Below are 20222 nucleotides of genomic sequence, written 5' to 3'. Positions count from 1 at the left end.
ATGTGGATATGTCACATACCAGTTTTGTCACACAATGCTGCGTCGCTCATGCCTGGCACTGCTACATACTGCGGTATTGCATACCAGTATATGGTAGCGGTCCGCACCCTGACCCCATCAGTATGGCTCTGGAAGCATATTATACACACCGCTGTCCACAGCCCAAAACAGCACTCGCCGGCGTGTCACACATCACACAAACACAGAATCAAAGAGCCACCCAAACCAAAAACGCTGTGGGGATGATGTCCAAGATGCAAGGCTTCCGCGAAGACACGGTCCTACAATCCACAGTCATAAAATGTCCAGGACCCAGGTCCATAGCTCCCATCCTGGCCATTTTATGATGTGGATTGAATGACTGTGTCTTCATTGAAGCCTCACACTAAAGATGGCACTATTTAAATCTGTTTCCTTCATGGTTGGGAATCTTCCCCTCGGTAGAATTACATATTGTTTAATTTCAAATGTAACAAAATGTGGTCCACCTCCTCCACCCTTAGCAGTGTTCAATATCGGTGAAGCCTTGCATCTTGGACATCTTCCCCTCCCCCCTCCCCCCAGCGTTTTCGGTGTCACACCTGGCTGTGACCCTTCTGACTATTACCGTGTCACACTCCAGCATTACACCTCCCCCCCCCCCCCCCAAGAACCTACGGCCCTACCGGGTCCCACCCACCGGCACAGGCACTGCTGCACGCTGTCGCCTCACTCCCTATATGGCCCTACCAGGTCTGGAACGTTGCAGAGGCCAGAAGGGCCCGCGCTTCTCCCACGGACCCAGCCCCGCCCCTACTCGAACGCCACTTACCTCCCCCGGGGGGCGGGGCGACGGCTCGGCTCCTCGCTGCCGCATTCGGCGGCGGCGCCGGCGAGGGTGCGGTGCCGCCGCTCTCCAGCAGAGGGCAGAGCGAGCGGCGCGGCGGCACCATGGCAACGGGCCGTCAACGCGACGTTGCACGTGGCAGCGGAAGTACATTACCTCGGACTAATGGAAAGTAATGAAGACGTAGCAAGGGACTCCCGGTAAATGAATAGCAGCTGTGGCAATCAAAAAAAGGAGGAGGTCTGTTAAGAAAATGCTGCTTTTTTTTCCAGGATCTCAATACTGTTCAATGAGGATCCTGTTTTTTTACCTTGTTCCTCTCTAGGGTGTCCTCAATACTGTTCAATGAGGATCCTGGTTTTTACCTTGTTCCTCTCTAGGGTGTCCTCAATACTGTTCAATGAGGATCCTGGTTTTACCTTGTTCCTCTCTAGGGTGTCCTCAATACTGTTCAATGAGGATCCTGGTTTTACCTTGTTCCTCTCTAGGGTGTCCTCAATACTGTTCAATGAGGATCCTAGTTTTACCTTGTTCCTCTCTATCTTGCACCATTAGTCCTCAAGCAAGCTCCAGGTGAGATGGGTTAACAGAGCTCTCGGGATTATGAGAGGCTACAGCCAGGTTAGTTCAATCGGCACTGGGGAAGGGAAATGTGGAAAGAAAGAAGCGCGGCTGGCTTGAGGACGCAGGCTTCTCTGTCGGTCCCGCCCCCTATGACGTGCCCTTTTCTTCCTGGGTGGGCGGATCGGTACGGAAGAAGACGTCAGCGTGGGGACTCCCTGCAGGATGACAACCAGAGGGGCAGTCAAAATAGGCTGTAGATTATCTAGGCAGGGGGGGGGGGGGAATAGCAACACTGGATTTAAAAGGTGGCTTTTAGTAAACTGGTCAAACTTAAAACGGATTATTAGGCAAGTGAATGTTACTGTCTTTTAAACAGTGCAGCTGGATGTAGCTGCTCCTCCTTCCTCTGCTGTTTCTAAACCTGCAGCAGATCAGTGGGATACTGTTCAAATGGTGGAATCTGTCTTCTGCCAGAAAATGCTTGATTTCAAAGGTTACAAGACTCCAAAGTGCACTATAGATTATTGCCCTCTCCCCATGTTCTTCAGAAGAAAGTTTTTAAACTTTAACAGAAAAACCTAACAGTGTGAATTAACTTCAAGCTCGTCCCCGCCTGTCCCTATAAACTTCAGAAGTACAGTAGTAATTTCATTTAATTATGCTACTGAATGAAAGGCTCTGGTAAAGACCCATTAACAAATAAGCAAAGAAACTTTATTAATTTGGCAATAATTGGGAAGAATACATACTTTGTAAACGGGTTTCTACCAGAGCCTCTAATGTAAACATAAAATATAAATACTCAGCTGATGAGGACCCCCAAGCTGTCAGCTGAGGACTTCCTCTGCAGTTGGCCCGGTCCCTTTTGCCCAGCTTGGCAGGCAGCAGTAGCGTCTCTGAGTCACAAATGCTGGCACCTCAGTAGCTCATGGATGCTACCAGCGATTGCTGTGCTTGGTGGAGGGGAGTTCTGGCCATCTCTAGAGGAAGTTCTCTGCTGGCAGTGCTTGGGGATCCCCACCAGCCACAGCAAGGGTCAGCAAGTACTTCAACACTGTAGAAATAAAACCAGAAATGCATTTCCTTTTCTTTTGAACATAATAGAGACATCTACTATATACATTTCCCAAAGCTAACATATTTTAGTAAATAAATTCAGTTTTTTACCTTTGTTGTCTGGAGACTTATTTTTCCACCAAGTTGATCCCAGTTTCTTTTTTTCGCTTTCCCGTCTTCTGTAAATTCTTCTGTTGCTGTCAATTGGTTCCTCCTACCATGGTCCAGCATTTTACCCTCTCTCATCCCCCAAACCATGTGCAGCATCTTTCACTCCATCCCCACCAGCCCCATGCCCAACATTTCTCCTATCACCCCTCTCCAGCACCATGCCACATCTCTCCCTCCATTCCCTTCACCACTATGTCCAACATTCCTCCCTCTTGCGTACATGAACACCTTGGTGACACCAGTTTGAGAGACTTTCCCAGCATTTATAAGAAAGGGTATTTTGTTTTGTTCTATCTTGGATTCATTGCCCCTCTCGAGTGGATTGTAACTTAAAATCCCCAGTCTGTTTCGATCTTACCTCCATTGTAAGCAAATTTATCTCTTACATATTCATTGTGGATAGCCTGAAAGCCTGACTACCTAGGTGTGTCATGAGGACATGATTGAGAACCCCTGTCCTAGTGAGAATGCAGACGCTTATAAAGTAATGTTTCCCAAGCTAGTCCCTTTGCAGTCAGGGGAGAGTGTGGCGCAGTGGTTAAAGCTACAGCTTCAACACCCTGAGGTTGTGGGTTCAAACCCACGCTGCTCCTTGTGACCCTGGCCAAGTCACTTAATCCCTCCCATTGCCCCAGGTACATTAGATAAATTGGGAGCCCGCCAGGACAGATGGGGAAAATGCTTGAGTACCTGAATAAATTCATGTTAACCATTCTGAGCTCCCTTGGGAGAACGGTATGGAAAATTGAATAAATAAATAAGGTTTTCAGGATATCCACAATGAATGTGCATGAAAGAGATTTGCATTTAATGGAGGCAGTGTATGCAAATCAATACATGCATATTCATTGTGGATATCCTGAAAACCTGACTGGCAAGTGGGGTACTCCAGGATCAACGTGGGAAACATTGTTGTATGTCATGGATCTGTGTAGTACAGAGGCGGGCAACCTAGTTGGGCTGTCAGGATTTCCCTAATAAAAACGTATGAGCTATATTTACATGCACTGCCTCCATTGTATGAGATATATATCATGCATTTTCATTGGGGAAAACATAGAAACATAACAGCAGATAAAGGCCAAATTGCCCATCCAGTGGCATAGTAAGGGTGGAGGGGCGGACTGCCCCAGGCACCGTCTTTGTGGGGGGTGCTGGTGCCTCTCCCCCCCCCCCCGCCTCCCCCGCATACCTCTTTAAATGTTTGCCGGTGCGAGCAGCCTCTTCCACCTGCTGCTTGTGTCAGCCACAGTTTCCTTGTGACATCACTTCCTAGTTGCAGGACCAGGACCTGACGTCAGAAGGGAACCGAGGCTGGCGCAAGCAGTAGGCGGAAGATGCTCACGCCAGTGAACATTTCAAGAGGTATGCAAGGAGGCGTTCACACAGCGAGTAAAGGTTGGGGGGTGCTCAAGCAATGGGAAAGAGTGGGGGGGGCGGGGCGGGGTGCACGGCACCAACTTTCCTTGCTATGCCACTGTGCCCATCCGCAGCACCCACTATCTCCTCCAGCCGTAGGAGATCCCACATGCCCGTCCCACCCTTTCTTAAATTTAGACAGTCTTTGTCTATTCCACACACCCACCACCCTTTCTGTAATAAAGTACCTGAATTTCTTTAGATTACTCCTGAGCCTCTTAGAGAATGACACGGTGACAAAATTCATCACTGTTCCCGTACCCGCAGATAACCGCGGGAAATAATCCCATGTCATTTTCTAGTGTCTATTTCAGCCTCGGTCCTTCTACACCAGCATTCTTCAAAGCAAAGCTTGCGGGTCAGTGGTTGTGGCCCTTCATACTCTGATTCTTATGTGAGTCAAGGATAATGAAGCCATTGTGACATCACTGATGTGATTGGCTCTTAGGCACTGGTGGAATGAGGCATTATGACATCACAATATCTGCTCTGGATACCAGAGACTGTCATTCTGTAGTGTCTGTTTCAACCTCAGTCCTTCTACACTAGCATTCTTCAAAGCAAAGCTTGCGGGTCAGTGGTTGTGGCCATTCAGACTCTGATTCTTATGGGAGCCAAGGATAATGAAGCCATTGTGACATCACTGATGTGATTGGCTCTTAGGCACTGGTGGAATGAGGCATTATGACATCACAATATCTGCTCTGGATACCAGAGACTGTCATTCTGTAGTGTCTGTTTCAACCTCAGTCCTTCTACACTAGCATTCTTCAAAGCAAAGCTTGCGGGTCAGTGGTTGTGGCCATTCAGACTCTGATTCTTATGGGAGCCAAGGATAATGAAGCCATTGTGACATCACTGATGTGATTGGCTCTTAGGCACTGGTGGAATGAGGCATTATGACATCACACTATCTGCTCTGGATACCAGAGACTGTCATTCTGTAGTGTCTGTTTCAACCTCGGTCCTTCTACACCAGCATTATTCAAAGCAAAGCTTTAGGGTCAGAGGTTTTGGCCTTCATTCTCCGATTCTTTCCTCTCTCCTTAAAGAATGACATGAAGATGGTTTCCCGCGGTTATCCGCGGGGACGGGAACGGTGATGAATTTTGTCACCGTGTCATTCTCTACTTCTTATCTTCGTCCTATGCCCTCTGACCGGGAAATGGCTCCTTGAGAACTGAGGTCACCTACCCTGGTCTAGGAGATTATGGAGGGAACCTGAAAAATCAGATATTTGGGTAGTGACCATGCTAGTATTAGCAGTCGTTTCGACCAATGATTTCCAGCCCAATTCTTAGGGACCACATGGCCAGTCAGGTTTTCAGGATAATCACAGTGAATATGCATGAGACATACGTGCATGCACTGGAAGAAGTGTGTGCTAATACATCTCATGCATATTCATTAAGGATATCCTGAAAACCCGGCTGGTCTGGTGGTCCCTGAGAACTGGGTTGAAAACATTACATTACATTACATTACATTAGGGACTTCTATTCCGCCTATACCTTGCAGTTCAAGGCGGATTACAAAAGAGCTAACTGGACATTTCCAGTGAAGTTACAACAGTTTTGGGGTTTTTTGTTGGGTTTTTTTTTTTGGTTACAAGGGAGGAGAGGTACCTGGATTAATTCTGGAAGAACTTGCAAATTGGATATTAAATTGACATAAGAACATAAGAAGTTGCCTCCGCTGAGGCAGACCCTAGGTCCATCCTGCTCAGCGGTCCGCTCCCGCGGCGGCCCATCAGGCCCATTTCCTGAGCAATGGTCTATACCTATCTATACCCCTCAATCCCTTTTTCTTCTAGGAATCTATCCAAACCTTCTTTGAAACCATTTAATGTTTTCTTGTCTACCACAGCCTCTGGAAGCGCGTTCCATGTATCCACCACCCTCTGAGTGAAAAAGAACTTCCTAGCGTTTGTTCTAAACCTGTCCCCTTTCAATTTCTCCGAGTGCCCCCTTGTACTTGTGGCGCCCCTTAATTTGAAAAATCTGTCCCTGTCTACTTTTTCTATGCCCTTCAGGATCTTGAAGGTTTCTATCATGTCTCCTCTAAGTCTTCGCTTCTCCAGGGAGAAAAGTCCCAACTGCTTCAATCTTTCGGTATATGGAAGTTTTTCCATTCCCATTGACTGTACGTTACTGTGTGATATAACAAATAGATTACAGTTAGAGTACAAATAAGATTACGTTACATTTCAGGGATCTGAATACTTGGTTGGTGTTTTGGGGAGGAAGAGATTATTTAAGTGGAGGTTTTGGGGGAGAATTTATCTAGGAGGAGGGGGAAAGTTTGGGTTAAGATATCTGGATAAATTTTTTGAAAAGTAGGGTTTTGATTTCTTTTCGAAAAGTTTAGACTATTACAGAGTTGTGAGGTTAGGAATGAGAAAGGTGGATATCAGAGCGGAAAACTAAATAGAGATGGTATATCGGTTTTACTACTTGGGATCTAGCTAGGTTCTTGGGACCTGGGCTGGCCACTGTTGGAAAGAGGATACTGGTTTGGACGGACCTTCGGTCTGTCCCAGTACAGTAATTCTTATGTTCTTATATGCTCCACTGCAGATATTCCATCTGGAAAATCTGGACCCCCTAGACCCGCCCGTCACTCCCCGGTTATGTCCTGTCACGTCCCGAAACCACCTCCAATCCTGCCCCAGCCCCGCCTCTAATCCCGCCCGCCGCTTCCTGTTCTCGTTGGCCAGCGCATGCGCGGATGCCCTCCTGCATGAAGGAAAGCTTTCCAAAAATCCTGACAAAGTGACAGGTTTTGAAAAGCTGTCCGGATCCCCAGACATGTCCTCAAAAGGAGGACATGTCCGGAGAAATCCGGAAGTCTAGTAACCCTAGATATGAGAAGGCTATTCTGGACAGAAAGATATCTTGCTGGTGGTCGCTGCGACTCTCAGTTGGGATTTATGTCTAGCAGCATGGATAGAATACTTTTGACAGACTTAGCTGGCCTTTCTCTGCCATTATCTTCTACGCTACTATGGCCTAGTGCTTGGAGAACTAGGAATGCCAGAGATCAAATCCTCACGATCTTGGGCATGTCAGTTTGCTCTTCACTGCTCCAGCTACAAACTGAGATTATAAACCAGGGGTGTCAAAGTCCCTCCTCGAGGGCCGCAATCCAGTCGGGTTTTCAGGATTTCCCCCAATGACTACGCATGAGATCTATTTGCCTGCACTGCTTTCATTGTATGCCAATAGATCTCATGCATATTCATTGGGGAAATCCTGAAAACCCGACTGGATTGTGGCCCTCGAGGAGGGACTTTGACACCCCTGTTATAAACCCTCTCTGGTCGTAGTTCAGCTGGCAGTAGAGGCCTGCACTCCTGAACCCCATGGCTATTCTCTCTCCTCAGCCCGTGCTCTTAGTTTTGAAACAAAGCAGGAGGAGGAGACACGGATGCTGAGGATGCAGGTTTCCATTACACAAAGAGAAAAACACAGTATACCATATGGCTCCAGAAAAAGGAAGACAGTTCGAGACATCCGGGTTTTACTGCCTTTTTCTGGAGCCACATGGTAACAATAGAATATATTCCCACTGCCAGAAACACATGTTCCTGCCATATTTCTATTGCTGGCCTGAGTTGGAGCTTAAATTACTGTCTTTCCAGCCAAGGAAATTTCCAGCTACCATGCTGCAGAGTTCTCCAAACCAGCACTGAGATTTGTATTTATTATTTAAATATTTAAACATTTTTTCTAAGGTTGTGCAATGTTATGCATTCTTGTGCTGTTCAGTCTCCAGTAGTCAGTATTATTGTGATCACCACTACTCACGCTATTGAAGTCAGTCCTTCTGCATTTCTTCAGTTCAGAACCACATTTTGCAAAACTGTTATTTTTCTAACTTTACTGTCTGAATGTAAGAACATAAGAATTGCTATAGTGGGACAGGCCATCAAGCCCAGGATCCTGCTTCCAAAACTGACCAACCCAGGTCCCAAGTAGCTAACTAGATCCCAAGTTGTAAAACAGATTTTATGCTGCTTTTCCTAGGAATAAGCAGTGGATTTCCCCAAGCCATCACAATAATGGCCTTTGCACTTCTCTTTTAAGAAATTATCCAAGCCTTTTTTAAACCCTGCAAAGCTAACTGATTTTACCACATTCTCCAGCAACGAATTCCAGAGTTCAATTACACATTGTGTGATTAAATATTTTCTCTGGTTTGTTTTAAACCTATTACTTAGTAGCTTCATCACATGCCCCCTAGTCCTAGTATTTTTGGAAAGAATGAACAAGAGATTCACATCTACCCTTTCCACTCCGCTCAATATTTTATAGACCTCTTTCATATCACCCCGAGCCGTCTCTTCTCCAAGTTGAAGAGCTCTAGCCGCTTTAGCCTTTCCTCATAGGGAAGTCATCCCAAACCTTTTATCATTTTTTGTCGCCCTTCTCCGTACCTTTTCTAATTCCGCTATATCTTTTTTGAGATACAGCGACCAGAACTGCACACGGTATTCAAGTTGCAGCTGTACCATAGAATGATACAAGGGCATCGTAACGTTTTCATCTTTGTTTTCCATTCCATTCCTGATAATTCCTAGCATTCTATTTGCTTTCTTAGCCGCCGCCGCACATTGACACCTAGATCCTTTTCCTGGGCAATGCTTTGTACTACTGCTGAAAAGGTGTGAGCTCAATCCAAGTACAACTAAAAAAAATCCACTGTATGTATATGCTTTAATGTGACATCAGCTAGATAGAAAATATCAGCACATCGATGGCGTTTCACTTCAGTTTTTTGGCATTCGTGAAGGGAAGTTCTCTCCCATTTGCACGACACCGAAGCAAAGAGAAGAGGGTGGGTAATTCCTGCTTATTTTCCCAGTGGCTCGTGACATGAGTGCTTGTAATTAACAGGAAACTTTGGGTTTGAAGTGTGCCTGACAACAGCTGCTCTGAGCACACATAAACAGCTTATTGTCTTCTTACCCCTAAGCCGTTCAAGATGCTGCATGTTGCTTTTCTTTTTCTCCTCTATTTTAATGAAGCAATAGCTATAAAAATATGTTCTTTCAATGTCAAATCCTTTGGGGAAGCAAAAATAGCCAAGCCCAAGGTCGTCGATGTTATTGTAAAGGTAGGTATTTTCTTTTGAGACCTTTCTTTCAAGTGTGAGGCAGTCCTCTGAGCTGGTGAAGGGAGGTTTTATATCCCAGCCATCCTCCTTTATAGAACTGTTTGGCTAAGGAAGAAGTCTGTGTTAGTTGTTTTAGATGTGAAACAAACTGCAAAATGCCGACGCTGAAAACAACGGTACAACAACAATGACATCAACCAAAGCACTAACTGTACTGTATATTGGTTAGTGTTTAAGGAGAAAAAAGACCTCAGAGATCTTCATTCAGGCAATTGAAACTGCTGAAAATGATTTATAACGCAGGTCGTGGATCAGTCAAAAACCCGTTTATAATTTTTAACGCCAACAACATAGACCACTAACTTTTAACATGCATAACATTTAAGATGCAAAAGGCAAAATAATTTCGCTCAAAAAAAAATCAGCGCCAAATATGAAAAGCACTTTTCATATTTGCCTGAATGAAGGTCCCTAAGGTCTTTTTTTCCCCCTTAAACACTAACCAATACACAGTTAGTGCTTTGGCTGATGCCAATGTTAGTCGTTTTAGACCCTGAGGGAACAGGAAAATCAAGAATGAAAGCTCTTTCTGTGTTTATAATAATAATAATAACTTTATTTTTCTATACCGGTTCACATTGAAGAAAGGCTGGACAGTCAGCGAATGATAAGGAACCTAAAATAGAAAAGTTACATAAACAAGGTACATACTAATTTAAGTTCCATGGGTAAAGAATACATGAAAATTGGAGCTTCCTGGGAGATTGAATAGCGCTTACGGGGGGTTTGTTTAGTTTAAGAACATAAGAACATAAGCAATGCCTCTGCTGGGTCAGACCTGAGGTCCATTGTGCCCAGCAGACCGCTCACGCGGCGGCCCAACAGGTCCAGGACCTGTGCAGTAATCCTTTATCTATACCCCTCCATCCCCTTTTCCTGCAGGAAATTATCCAATCCTTTCTTGAACCCCAATACCATACTCTGCCCTATTACGCTCTCTGGAAGTGCATTCCAAGTGTCCACCATACGGGTAAAGAAAAACTTCCTAGCATTCGTTTTAAATCTGTCCCCTTTAAGGGTGGTCTGTTTTAGTCAATGAATTTGTCGAATAGGGCGGTTTTTATTGCTTTTCAGAATGCATTGTAAGTCAATTTGGGTTCATTTATGCAGTTTTGCTACCAGACTTGTTGTCTATTCGCTTGGAACATGAAGGTTCTATCCAGGAAGGATTTGTATCTGCAGCCTGAGATCTTTGGGTAGGCAAAGATGTTTTTGTTTCTGGTTGTTCAGAACGAAATGAGTTTGCAGGTAGGAAGGTGCTAGTCCCCAGACTTGTTTGAAACAGATACATGCAAATTTGAATAGTATTCGCGCTTCTATTGGTAACCAGTGTAGTTTTTTGTAGTAGGGGCTGATGTGGTCTTTTTTTCTCAGTCCGAAGATTAAGCGAACAGCGGTGGTTTGTACTAATCTCAATTTTTTTACTGTTTTTTTGTGGGATACCCAGGTAGATTATGTTACAGTAGGCAAGGAGGGATAGGATCAGCGATTGCACCAGCAACCTGAAGGATGTTGGGTCGAAGTATATTTTTATGGTCCTTAGCTTCCACAGCGTGTAGAAACATTTTTTCACCAGTAAGTTTGTGTGGTCAGCCATGGTTAGATGTGTATCTAGAGTGATACCCAGTATTTTTATGGTATTGGATATTGGGTATTCGTGGTTGTTGATTTTTAGCGATGTTCTCGTAATTTTGTCAATGGGGCTTGCCAAAAAGACTTTTGTTTTTGCTGTGTTTAATTTCAGTTTGAAGGTGGTGGTCCATTTTTCGATTTCTGTCATTGTGTTTGAGAGGTTGTCGGTAATTTCATTTGTGGAAATTGGGGCTTTGAGTTTTGATCAACCTATCCAGCGATGAAACTAGGTGCTTTGCTCAACAGTGTACCTACTTAGTTCTGCATCATACAGCAGAGGCAGCTCTGAGGATGGGGAGAGGGCTGGCCGACGAAGAACGTGTCTGGCTTAGTACAATCAGGTAGAAACTGTGACCAGAAACAGCAGGTACCATCTCCGTGGATAACTATTTTTGGTGCAGTAATCAAAGAGCTTGTGAGGACTTTTGTTTTGATTACCGATGCAAACATTATGGAGCCGGCACCAGCGTAGGAAGCTGTGATTTTTGCTCTCTGGGGCCCGATGCTCAAAAGCTTCTCTTGCAAATAAGATTGGTTGTATTGACAGAATTCATCACTGTTCCCGTCCCCGCGGATGACTGCAGGAGACCATCTCCGTGTCATTCTTTAAAGAGAAAGAGAGAAGAATCAGAGTATGAATGGGCAGAGCCACTGACCCTCAAGCCTTGCATTGAAGAATGCTGGCGTAGAAGGACTGAGGTTGAAATAGACATTAAAGAATGAAACGGGATGGTTTCCCGCGGTTACGGAAATTCTGTCACCATGTCATTCTCTAGACTCTGACTGACTTTTTTGTGTCAAACCGATGTTTATTGGTAAAGTTTATTCCAAAACCTGACACAGGCCTTGTTTTGGCCAAAAGGCCTGCCTCAGGGGGTCTCGGATATGATAGATCAAATATTCAGTGCACTTAAAAATATCAATTACTGGTAGAGTACATAATTCATCCTCTCTGCGACTACCAGTATATGATTTTTATGATGTGCATTGAATAGTTGATCTATCACGACCGGTAGGACCTTTGACCAAAACATGGCCTGTGTTGAGTTTTGGAATAAACTTTACCATAGGCGTCGGAACAGGGAAGGCCACAGGGGCCACGACCATCCCAGAAATTGGTGGTCAGAAGAGTCAGTTATGGCTATACTCCCCCCACCCACCTCCTCCCAGCTGTGCCGCTGCAGAATGAAGACAGGCCTGTTCGACGACACTGTGCGCCAGCTGCCAGAAGATTTAAAATTACAGCAACTGGGGAAGGTAAGTGGGGGAGTCAGGATCCTGCCTTTGAGCCCTCCCCAAATGGTAAAGCGTTCCGCTGCCTTTATCAAAACACACTGGTTTGTTTCCGCTGTTTTCTTTGCCTAGTTTCTCCTGTGGATAGTTGGTTCTTCCTGTTGTTGTTCTGACTTCTTCAGGTTGCATTCTTATACTGCAACTAGCTGATTACCTGGCGTTGCCCGGACATTTATTTATCCCAATCTTTCGGTATTAGATTATTTCGTGAACATCTTCATTCTTAGAAGCAAGAACATAGACCACTAATGGCCCTCTGTATGGGGATGAACTTGGACTTAAACGTCATTGGGAGTGTCAGTATTAATTTCAGGGAGCTCAAAAACTACAGATTGTACACTAATATCTGTCGTTTTTGATTATTTATACATGTCCCTCCCTATGGGGCTGAACTTGGACTTAAACGGCATCAGGAGTATTCATCTCAGTGGGTTCCGAAAACTATGGGGTAGACACTAATATCTGTGGTTTTCAAAAAATTTTTAAATGTCACCCCCTTCCCGCCCCCAACAGTATTTTCCCCCAGAAATGAAATAATATGTATACCAAGTTTGGTTGAAATCTGTCCATGCGTTTCAGAGTTATGCTGGAACATACATCCATACATCCGATTTTATATAGATATATAGATGTAATGGGGAGCGCTGGTCTGATTATAACTTCCTTCTGTACCAGAACTTCAGTTTAAAGCCGTAGGGCTTAATGCATGGGTGATATTTGTCTGGAGAAAAGGTATAAATGGATCCTGCATCCTACACTTATTCTTTTCTCTTTGTTTTTAAATTTCCTTCTGCTTCTTTGGGCTTCCAGTCCTACTGGAGCTTTCATTTCACATTTCAACTCATCCCTGTCCTTGCAGTAACAAGTTCAGCCACCAGGTGCTGCTGTTACATAGTGACTGGGTTTCCTTTTATCAGGGGATACGAATCAGACCTGGGTCTTCTGCATATTGACACACTCCACAGCCACTGAGCCCCTCTTGCGCTTAACAGTTTCCTTGTTTCTTGCTTAGCAGTAGCAATAAATCAATATTTTTCAAATTAGAAACTTACTCATGGTTTTCTTCTGATTTCCTATGTTGATCCGAAATCCAGATTTTCTTCTTTTTTTTTTTCCTATCTAAAGAGAAGTCCTTTCTTACATATTGCATTCCCTGAGGTTTTGCTTCAGATATATCCATTAGTTAGATGCAGCAGTTTCATCCTGGCACAAGTTTCTTCGAATAATCAGAAATCTGCAAAATTTACAAAATTCAAGTACTGCAGTCAGGAGTGGACTTGTTTATGCTAAGAAATGTATATTGGTACTAGATCCTCAGTATATGTCAAATTAGGATGAAAACTTGTATTGAAAAATCTTGTAGTGTAACTATGGCAAATTGTAATCTGTTGACTGTATATTATGTACATTAACCTGTAACTCATTCTGAAGTTGTTGGGGAGAACGGGATCGAAAATGAATGAATGAAAGATAAACCTATGCAGAAAATTTCAGATACTAATTTGGTTGAAGATAAAAAGTGACTTATTTGATTGAGGCCTCTTTTGCCTGCCAGGAAATACTCTATTTTGTTTTACTTTCTTTACAATTGAAGTGTAGTAGTATTTGGCTCCGTTAATGTGGATTGGAATCGAAGTTTATTTTTTCCTGATCAGATTTATATGATGTATGACATTGTTTATTTTCCTATATTTTGTTATATTGTATACAAAAATCAATAAAGTATAAAGAAAGGAAAAAAAAAAAAAAAAAGAAATCAATAAAAAGAATCAAACTCATTTCTTGGGGTCTCGTGCCAAAAGCTCTGAAGCGAACAGTACGTCTGCCTGATGAACTAGAAAGGACCTTGAAGTTGTGACGTACAAGGTCTGACAATTAAGTTTGTGAACTTACCTCGGTGCATTTACGTTGGCAGCACTGTACAAACAATTTGGTAAGGTGTGGCCCAGTGGTTAAAGCTGCAGCCTCAGCACCCTGAGGTTGTAGATTCAAACCCACGCTGCTCCTTGTGACCCTGGGCAAGTCACTTAATCCCCCCATTGCCCCAGGTACATTAGATAAGATTGTGAGCCCACTGGGACAGGAAGGGCAAAATGCTTGAGCACCTGAATAAATTCATGTAAACTGTTCCGAGCTCCCCTGGATGAAAAGTATAGAAAACGGAATAAATAAGTACTGTGAAAAGTTTCTGCCTCTGATAACCAGAACTGGCACTGTGACATCATAATGCCTCAGTCCACCAATGCCTAAGAGCCAACCTCATCAGTGATGTCACAATGGCTTCACTGTCCTATACTTGGCTCACTTCTACTACATTTTGATTTCTACAGTGGCGCAGTGGTTAAAGCTACAGCCTCAGCACCCTGAGGTTGTGGGTTCAAACCCACGCTGCTCCTTGTGACCCTGGGCAAGTCACTTAATCCCCCTATTTCCCCAGGTACATTAGATAAGATTGTGAACCCACTGGGACAGACAGGGAAAATGCTTGAGTACCTGAATAAATTCATGTAAACCGTTCTGAGCTCCCCTGGGAGAACGGTATAGAAAATTGACAAAATAAAAAATGTCAACGTGTGGCCGTGTCTTGCTGAGTGGCATTCATTATTGTTGTCGAATGTTTTTTGTGTGCCATTGCGAGAACGTCAGAGCTTGAATTAGAGGAATGAACAAACATTGCATGTCTTGTTAAACTCGACAAGAGTGGAAGTGAAATCGGGGACATGTTAGTCCAAATTGATGGGGATGCCGCCATGAAAAAAACAGTAGTGTACAAACGGATTAAATGTTTTTTTTTGAGAGGAGATAAAGCATCACTGATGACTAAAGGCCAGTGCAGCCCGTAATGAGCAAAACTGACGAAAACACTGCAAATATTCATCAAGTTACGCATCAAAATTATCGGCTGTGAGAAGCACAGTAGACCAAGTAAGCATGGATAGAGAAACAGGAAAATCTTGGCACGAGAAAGGTGTGTGCGAAAATGTCCCGAAGGAGCTCACAGATGAACAAAAGCAAGGGAGAGTCGAAGTTTACAAGACCTTTTGGAGAGGCAAGGGGATGTTATCACTGGCGATGAAACTTGGGTGTACCAATACAAGTTTCAAGTTTCACTATTTTTAATATACCGACCATCGACAAGTATCTAGCCCAGGGGTGTCCAATGTCGGTCCTCGAGGGCCGCAGTCCAGTCGGGTTTTCAGGATTTCCCCAATGAATATGCATGAGATCTATTTGCATGCACTGCTTTCATTGTATGCTAATAGATCTCATGCATATTCATTGGGGAAATCCTGAAAACCCGACTGGACTGCGGCCCTCGAGGACCGACATTGGACACCCCTGATCTAGCCAGTTTACAATGCTAAAAATATTTGTAGGTGGGGGAAGAGTGAACATTAAAAGACAATTTACAAATACAAACATGAGCTTGAGGGTAGAAAGGGGAAGGGGGGTTCAATAATTACATCATTAAAAGCAAAATTAAAAGAAAAGGGAGGAAGGGGGGATATAACCTCAGGAACGGGGATCGCTTCTTAAAAGCAGTCGAGATACAACCCTGAAACAAGGCGTCAATGGAAGTCGGCCAATTCTCCACGACCAAAAAGTTCCCCCAGTTCAAATCAAGAGTCAAAATGATGTTGCTAACCTTTTTTGGTATCAGAGGGATGGTTCATTATGAATTTGTACCAACTGGACAAACGGTTAAGCAAGTTTACTATTTGGAAGTGAGGAAAAGGCTGCTTGAAAGAGTTAGACGAAAACCTTTTGCCAACAACTCATGGCTCTTGGATCACGATAATGAACCAGCTCACACAGCACTGTCTGTGAGGGAGTTTTTAGCCAGGAAACAAATAACTGCAGTGGAACACCCTCCCTACTCACCTGATCTGGCGTTCAATTACTTTTTTCTTTACCCAAAGATAACGGAAATATTGAAAGGAAGACATTTTGATGACATTCAGGACATCAAGGGTTATACAACAACTGCTCCGATGGGCATTCCAGAAAAAGGGGAGTACTCCGAAGGTGACCGTAGTGACAGAGAATGAGGTGTGTAGCACTTTTTCTAGGATGAGTTCTCAAACCTAATTGTCAGATCTCGTACACACCCTTAAAAATATATTTCTGCTGCTCAGGTAAAAAGAAAGAACTCCAGAATGAGGGTCCAGAGTGACTGCTGATATTCTAGACTGCAGAATGCAAGAGACTCAGCGGGGGTACTGAGAGGAAAGTGGTAGGCCAAGAAAATAAGCAAGTGATTTGTTTACCCAGAACATGACAGTAGGATAGCATCGTCAGACAGAAATTAGAAGCAATAAACAGGACAACTGTTTTCTCTCATCTTCAAGTCATATCCTAATTGATCCCAGACCAGTGCAAGAGGATCACTGGGTGGTGCCTTTCAGCTAGTCGCAGCCAGAGAGAATTAGACATTTCTAGAGCTGCCAAGGAACCCAGTTCATGGAGGGTCACTTAAGGCCACACCTGCTTTTCTGTTTTCTGTATGTTGTAATCTATTGTCCCTGGCTTAGGGTGCTCCTGCAATCAAGTGGGTAAAATTTTAACAAATAAATCCCCTGTGCACTGTGTTATTTACAGTCCCTGTTAGGATCTGTGACGTCAGCACTGCATCTACCAAGACCGGCCTGAAATACTGTACCACATCAACTCTTGTATCCCGCAAATGTCAGCTAGGAATCATTGCAGCTTACATCATATTATAAATGCTACAGAGGATTTGTGTTTCTTTTATGTCTATCTTGTTCTTGTGTGGTGATTCCCTTTTCATTTTTTGGCTGGTTCTTATTGCTATTTACTGTTGGGGAACATGTGGGGGTTTGTGTTTTGGGGTGGTTCCTATTTGTTGGGTTTTGTGCTATTTAAAAAGTGAGCTTCATTTTTTGTCGTCTTGTACTTCTGTACCATTTCTTGAGCACAATAAAATATATTTTACAATAAATGCTACAGAGACATCAGTATCATGCAGGAGATGGCATAGGAGCAGTGAAGAGCAGTGTTTTCAGGATTGGGTCAGAGCAAAGTTTTCAAAGCTTTCCTGAATTGGAAGTATGTGGGCGTTGGTCGCAGACCGCCAGGGAGGCTGTTCCAGATTCTGGGGCCCTGGACCTCGAAGGTGGTCTCGAAGAGAGTCTTCCTTCGAACCTGGGGGACGGAAGGGGGTGGTCGTTTCCAGTTGGATTGCCCGCGAGTTGTGGAAGGATGGTGTGACTTGGACGGAGGATGCGAGTCCAGCTGAGTTTTCTCTACGTATGTCTCTCCTTGGTCTGGGTCACTTGACTTTGCTGCGGTTTTGAGCCCAGCACAGGGTGAGAAAATTGCAAGCAGCCCCCCCCCCCCTCCCCAAAGCTTCTTTAAATAAACATATGGAGAAATTGAAATGGTCGATACATTAAAAAAAAATTGAACCCTAAAGTGCTTTATCCTGTGCAGGGGTGTTCATGGTTACAGCTTTGATTATACTGTAGTTTTATTTTAAAAATCTTCATATTTTTTCTGACAGTGGATGCTTTTTTTTTTTCTACCACAGGTTATTTCCCGCTGTGATATCATGCTCTTGATGGAAATAAAGGACTCCAATAACAGAGTTTTTCCTTTCTTAATGAACAAACTCAACAGGTAAAACTAGCCCTTCACAAGTACCTTTGAGCACTAGAATTCATCTTCCGTGCTTTAATGTTCCAGCAAAATCATGTTTCTATAATGATGGCAAGGATCCCACAGTGGCATCCACACACAAACCAGATTTTAACCAATCTGAAATGAGTGTATTACAATCGAACAGTTTACGAGAGGGTGCTGAAACATTCTCAACCCATCCAACTTACTAAATTCTGAGCGTTGTTTTGCCATTGTAGTTGAAAGGCGTGGTATTTTATTTTGCAAAGGGCCACTTTGCAGAATCATAATGCTATGTTTTTTGATATTGATATTGTTTCAGATCATTGATTGAACCGTGTCAATGCAAAGTGTGAAATTTTCAAGTGTGGAACTCCGAGCCATCATGAAATTCCTATTCCTGCAGAAGAAAACTCCAATGGAAATCCATGAATGTATGATGCAAACTAGTGTCAGTGCCAATGACTTATTACAATTTTGTTTGTATCAAACGCTGATTACTGAAGAAAAAAGTGTTAAGATCTTGACCACCGTATCTACAACCCCTGACGCAGACATATGCCGAAACATAGCCCATGTCGGGTCCTTCAATAGATTTTAAAATACAAATACAATCTGTTCATAGTATGTAGATTATAGATTACAAATGTATTTAACTTGATATACCGCCTCATTACAAAAGCAATCTAAGTGGTTTACAATTAAAATACACAACATACACAAATACACAACATACACAATAAGAAAAGAACTTCATAAACAAATAGGAAAGCCCCTACTAAAGCCCACCCAACCAATCTCACTCATAAACCTCCCCAAAGTTTATCCTGCTAAGAATGATCTTCCCACAACTAAGGCATCCATGTCCCCTCCAGGGAAAACAGTGTCACATACAGTACAGTATCAGGCTCATTTTCAAAAAAGATAGACGTTCAGAAGAAAGCATAAACCGGCACTTGGACATCTTACTAGTCAAAACGTCCAAGTGAGCATTTTCAAAACTAACGTTCCAGACACCGTTCTGGTTGTTTTGTCTCCGGTGCTTCTAAATATTAAGGAGAGTGTTAGAGGCGTAATGTGGGCGGGCTTAGGACCTAAATGCTCTGCAGGAATAATCAAACCTTTGTGGAAACAGTCATAGATGTATGGAGCTAGACCGGTTCCAAACATGCATAAGGGTCAAAAAGGTGCCCAAACTGACAAGATGACCACTGGATGGATTAAGGTATGACCCCCTTTACTCCCCAGTGATCACTGATCCCCTCTCACCACTCAAAGATCTTATTAAAAAATCAGTACTGTCCAGCCTGTCTGAACAGTTTGCCATTAGCTGATCGTGGCAAAACTGACTCAGCTGATCGGAATTCTCCTACCACGATCAGCTGATGGGAAGCCTTTAGTCGGGTACCACATGCTACGCTCTTGTGCATTTTTCATGTGGATGTCTTTGTATTAGAAAAAGATAAGACGTACCAGGGACCAAAATGTCTAGAGAGGGGAGACATGATCGAGACGTTCAAATATGTCACGGGCCGTATCGAGGTGGAAGAGGATCTCTTTTTCCTTAAAGGACCCACGGCAACAAGAGGGCATCCGTTGAAAATCAGGGGTGGGAAATTTCATGGCGACACCAGAAAATATTTCTTCACCGAAAGGGTGGTTGACCGCTGGAATAATCTTCCACAACAGGTAATTGAGGCCAGCAGCATGCCAGATTTTAAGAAAAGATGGGATTGGCATGTGGGATCTCTTCATGGAGGTAGTTAGGGGGTGGGCCATTAGGGTGGGCAGACTAGATGGGCCGTGGCCCTTTTCTGCCGTCATGTTCTATGTTTCTAGATAAGTCATTCTCAAAAGAAAAAGATAAGATGTCCTGCAGTTTTGAGAATGGACGTTTTCTCTGCTGGATTTCTGGACGTCTTTCCCTAGACATCCAGACATCTTTTCCTAGACATGTACACACGATGCAACAACTATATGCAGTATGCAAACATTTAGGGGTCCTTTTACTAAGGTGTGCCAGCCATTTTAGCACGCACTAAACGCTAATGCGTCCATAGACTGTAATGGATGCGTTAGCGTTTAGCGCATGCTAATATTTAGCACGCATTATAATGGCTAGCACGCCTTAGTAAAAGGACCCCTTAATTAATATGCTTAGATATTTAAATAATGTAATAGCCAAAGCAATCAAGGGACCATCAGAAAATGTATAGCCTATAGCAGTGGTCTCAAACTCAAACCCTTTGCAGGGCCACATTTTGGATTTGTAAGTACTTGGAGGGCCTCAGAAAAAAATAGTTAATGTCTTATTAAAGAGTTTGAGACCACTGAGTTAAGGGGAACGGTTAATCTGCTGGCTGGGTTGGAGGGCAGAGGGGAGAACAGGACAATCAAGCCATTGTGACATCACTGATGAGGTTGGCTCTTATTGGTGGAATGAGGCATT

The 20222-nt window shown here is 43.7% G+C and overlaps 2 protein-coding genes across 6 annotated transcripts in view; one reads left to right on the top strand and one right to left on the bottom strand.

Annotated features, from left to right (window-relative positions):
• Positions 1 to 1440, bottom strand: part of ABHD6 (abhydrolase domain containing 6, acylglycerol lipase) — a 39767-nt gene extending 38327 nt beyond the window's left edge. Inside the window, exon 1 of one of the 4 annotated variants that reach the window (XM_033926718.1) lies at positions 1354 to 1440. The gene's annotated coding sequence lies outside the window, so the exon portion shown is untranslated. Of the gene's footprint in view, positions 1 to 665; positions 808 to 1353 lie in introns of those variants that run through there. The other 3 variants (XM_033926716.1, XM_033926715.1, XM_033926717.1) reach the window with 3 other exon arrangements.
• Positions 1441 to 8779: 7339 nt separating this feature from the next.
• The window catches only part of DNASE1L3 (deoxyribonuclease 1 like 3), a 35323-nt gene continuing 23880 nt past the window's right edge, over positions 8780 to 20222 (top strand). The window contains exons 1-2 of one of the 2 annotated variants that reach the window (XM_033926720.1): positions 8780 to 8872; positions 17685 to 17773. In XM_033926720.1, the coding sequence (XP_033782611.1) occupies positions 8792 to 8872; positions 17685 to 17773 (170 nt within the window). In that variant the 5' untranslated portion in view covers positions 8780 to 8791. Of the gene's footprint in view, positions 8873 to 8970; positions 9152 to 17684; positions 17774 to 20222 lie in introns of those variants that run through there. The other variant, XM_033926719.1, reaches the window with a different exon arrangement.

This window comes from Geotrypetes seraphini, chromosome 17 (genome assembly GCF_902459505.1).
Source record: "Geotrypetes seraphini chromosome 17, aGeoSer1.1, whole genome shotgun sequence".
Lineage (NCBI taxonomy): Eukaryota > Metazoa > Chordata > Amphibia > Gymnophiona > Dermophiidae > Geotrypetes > Geotrypetes seraphini.
Note: the sequence above shows the minus strand (reverse complement) of the source record. Positions and strands in the feature narration are given on the sequence as shown.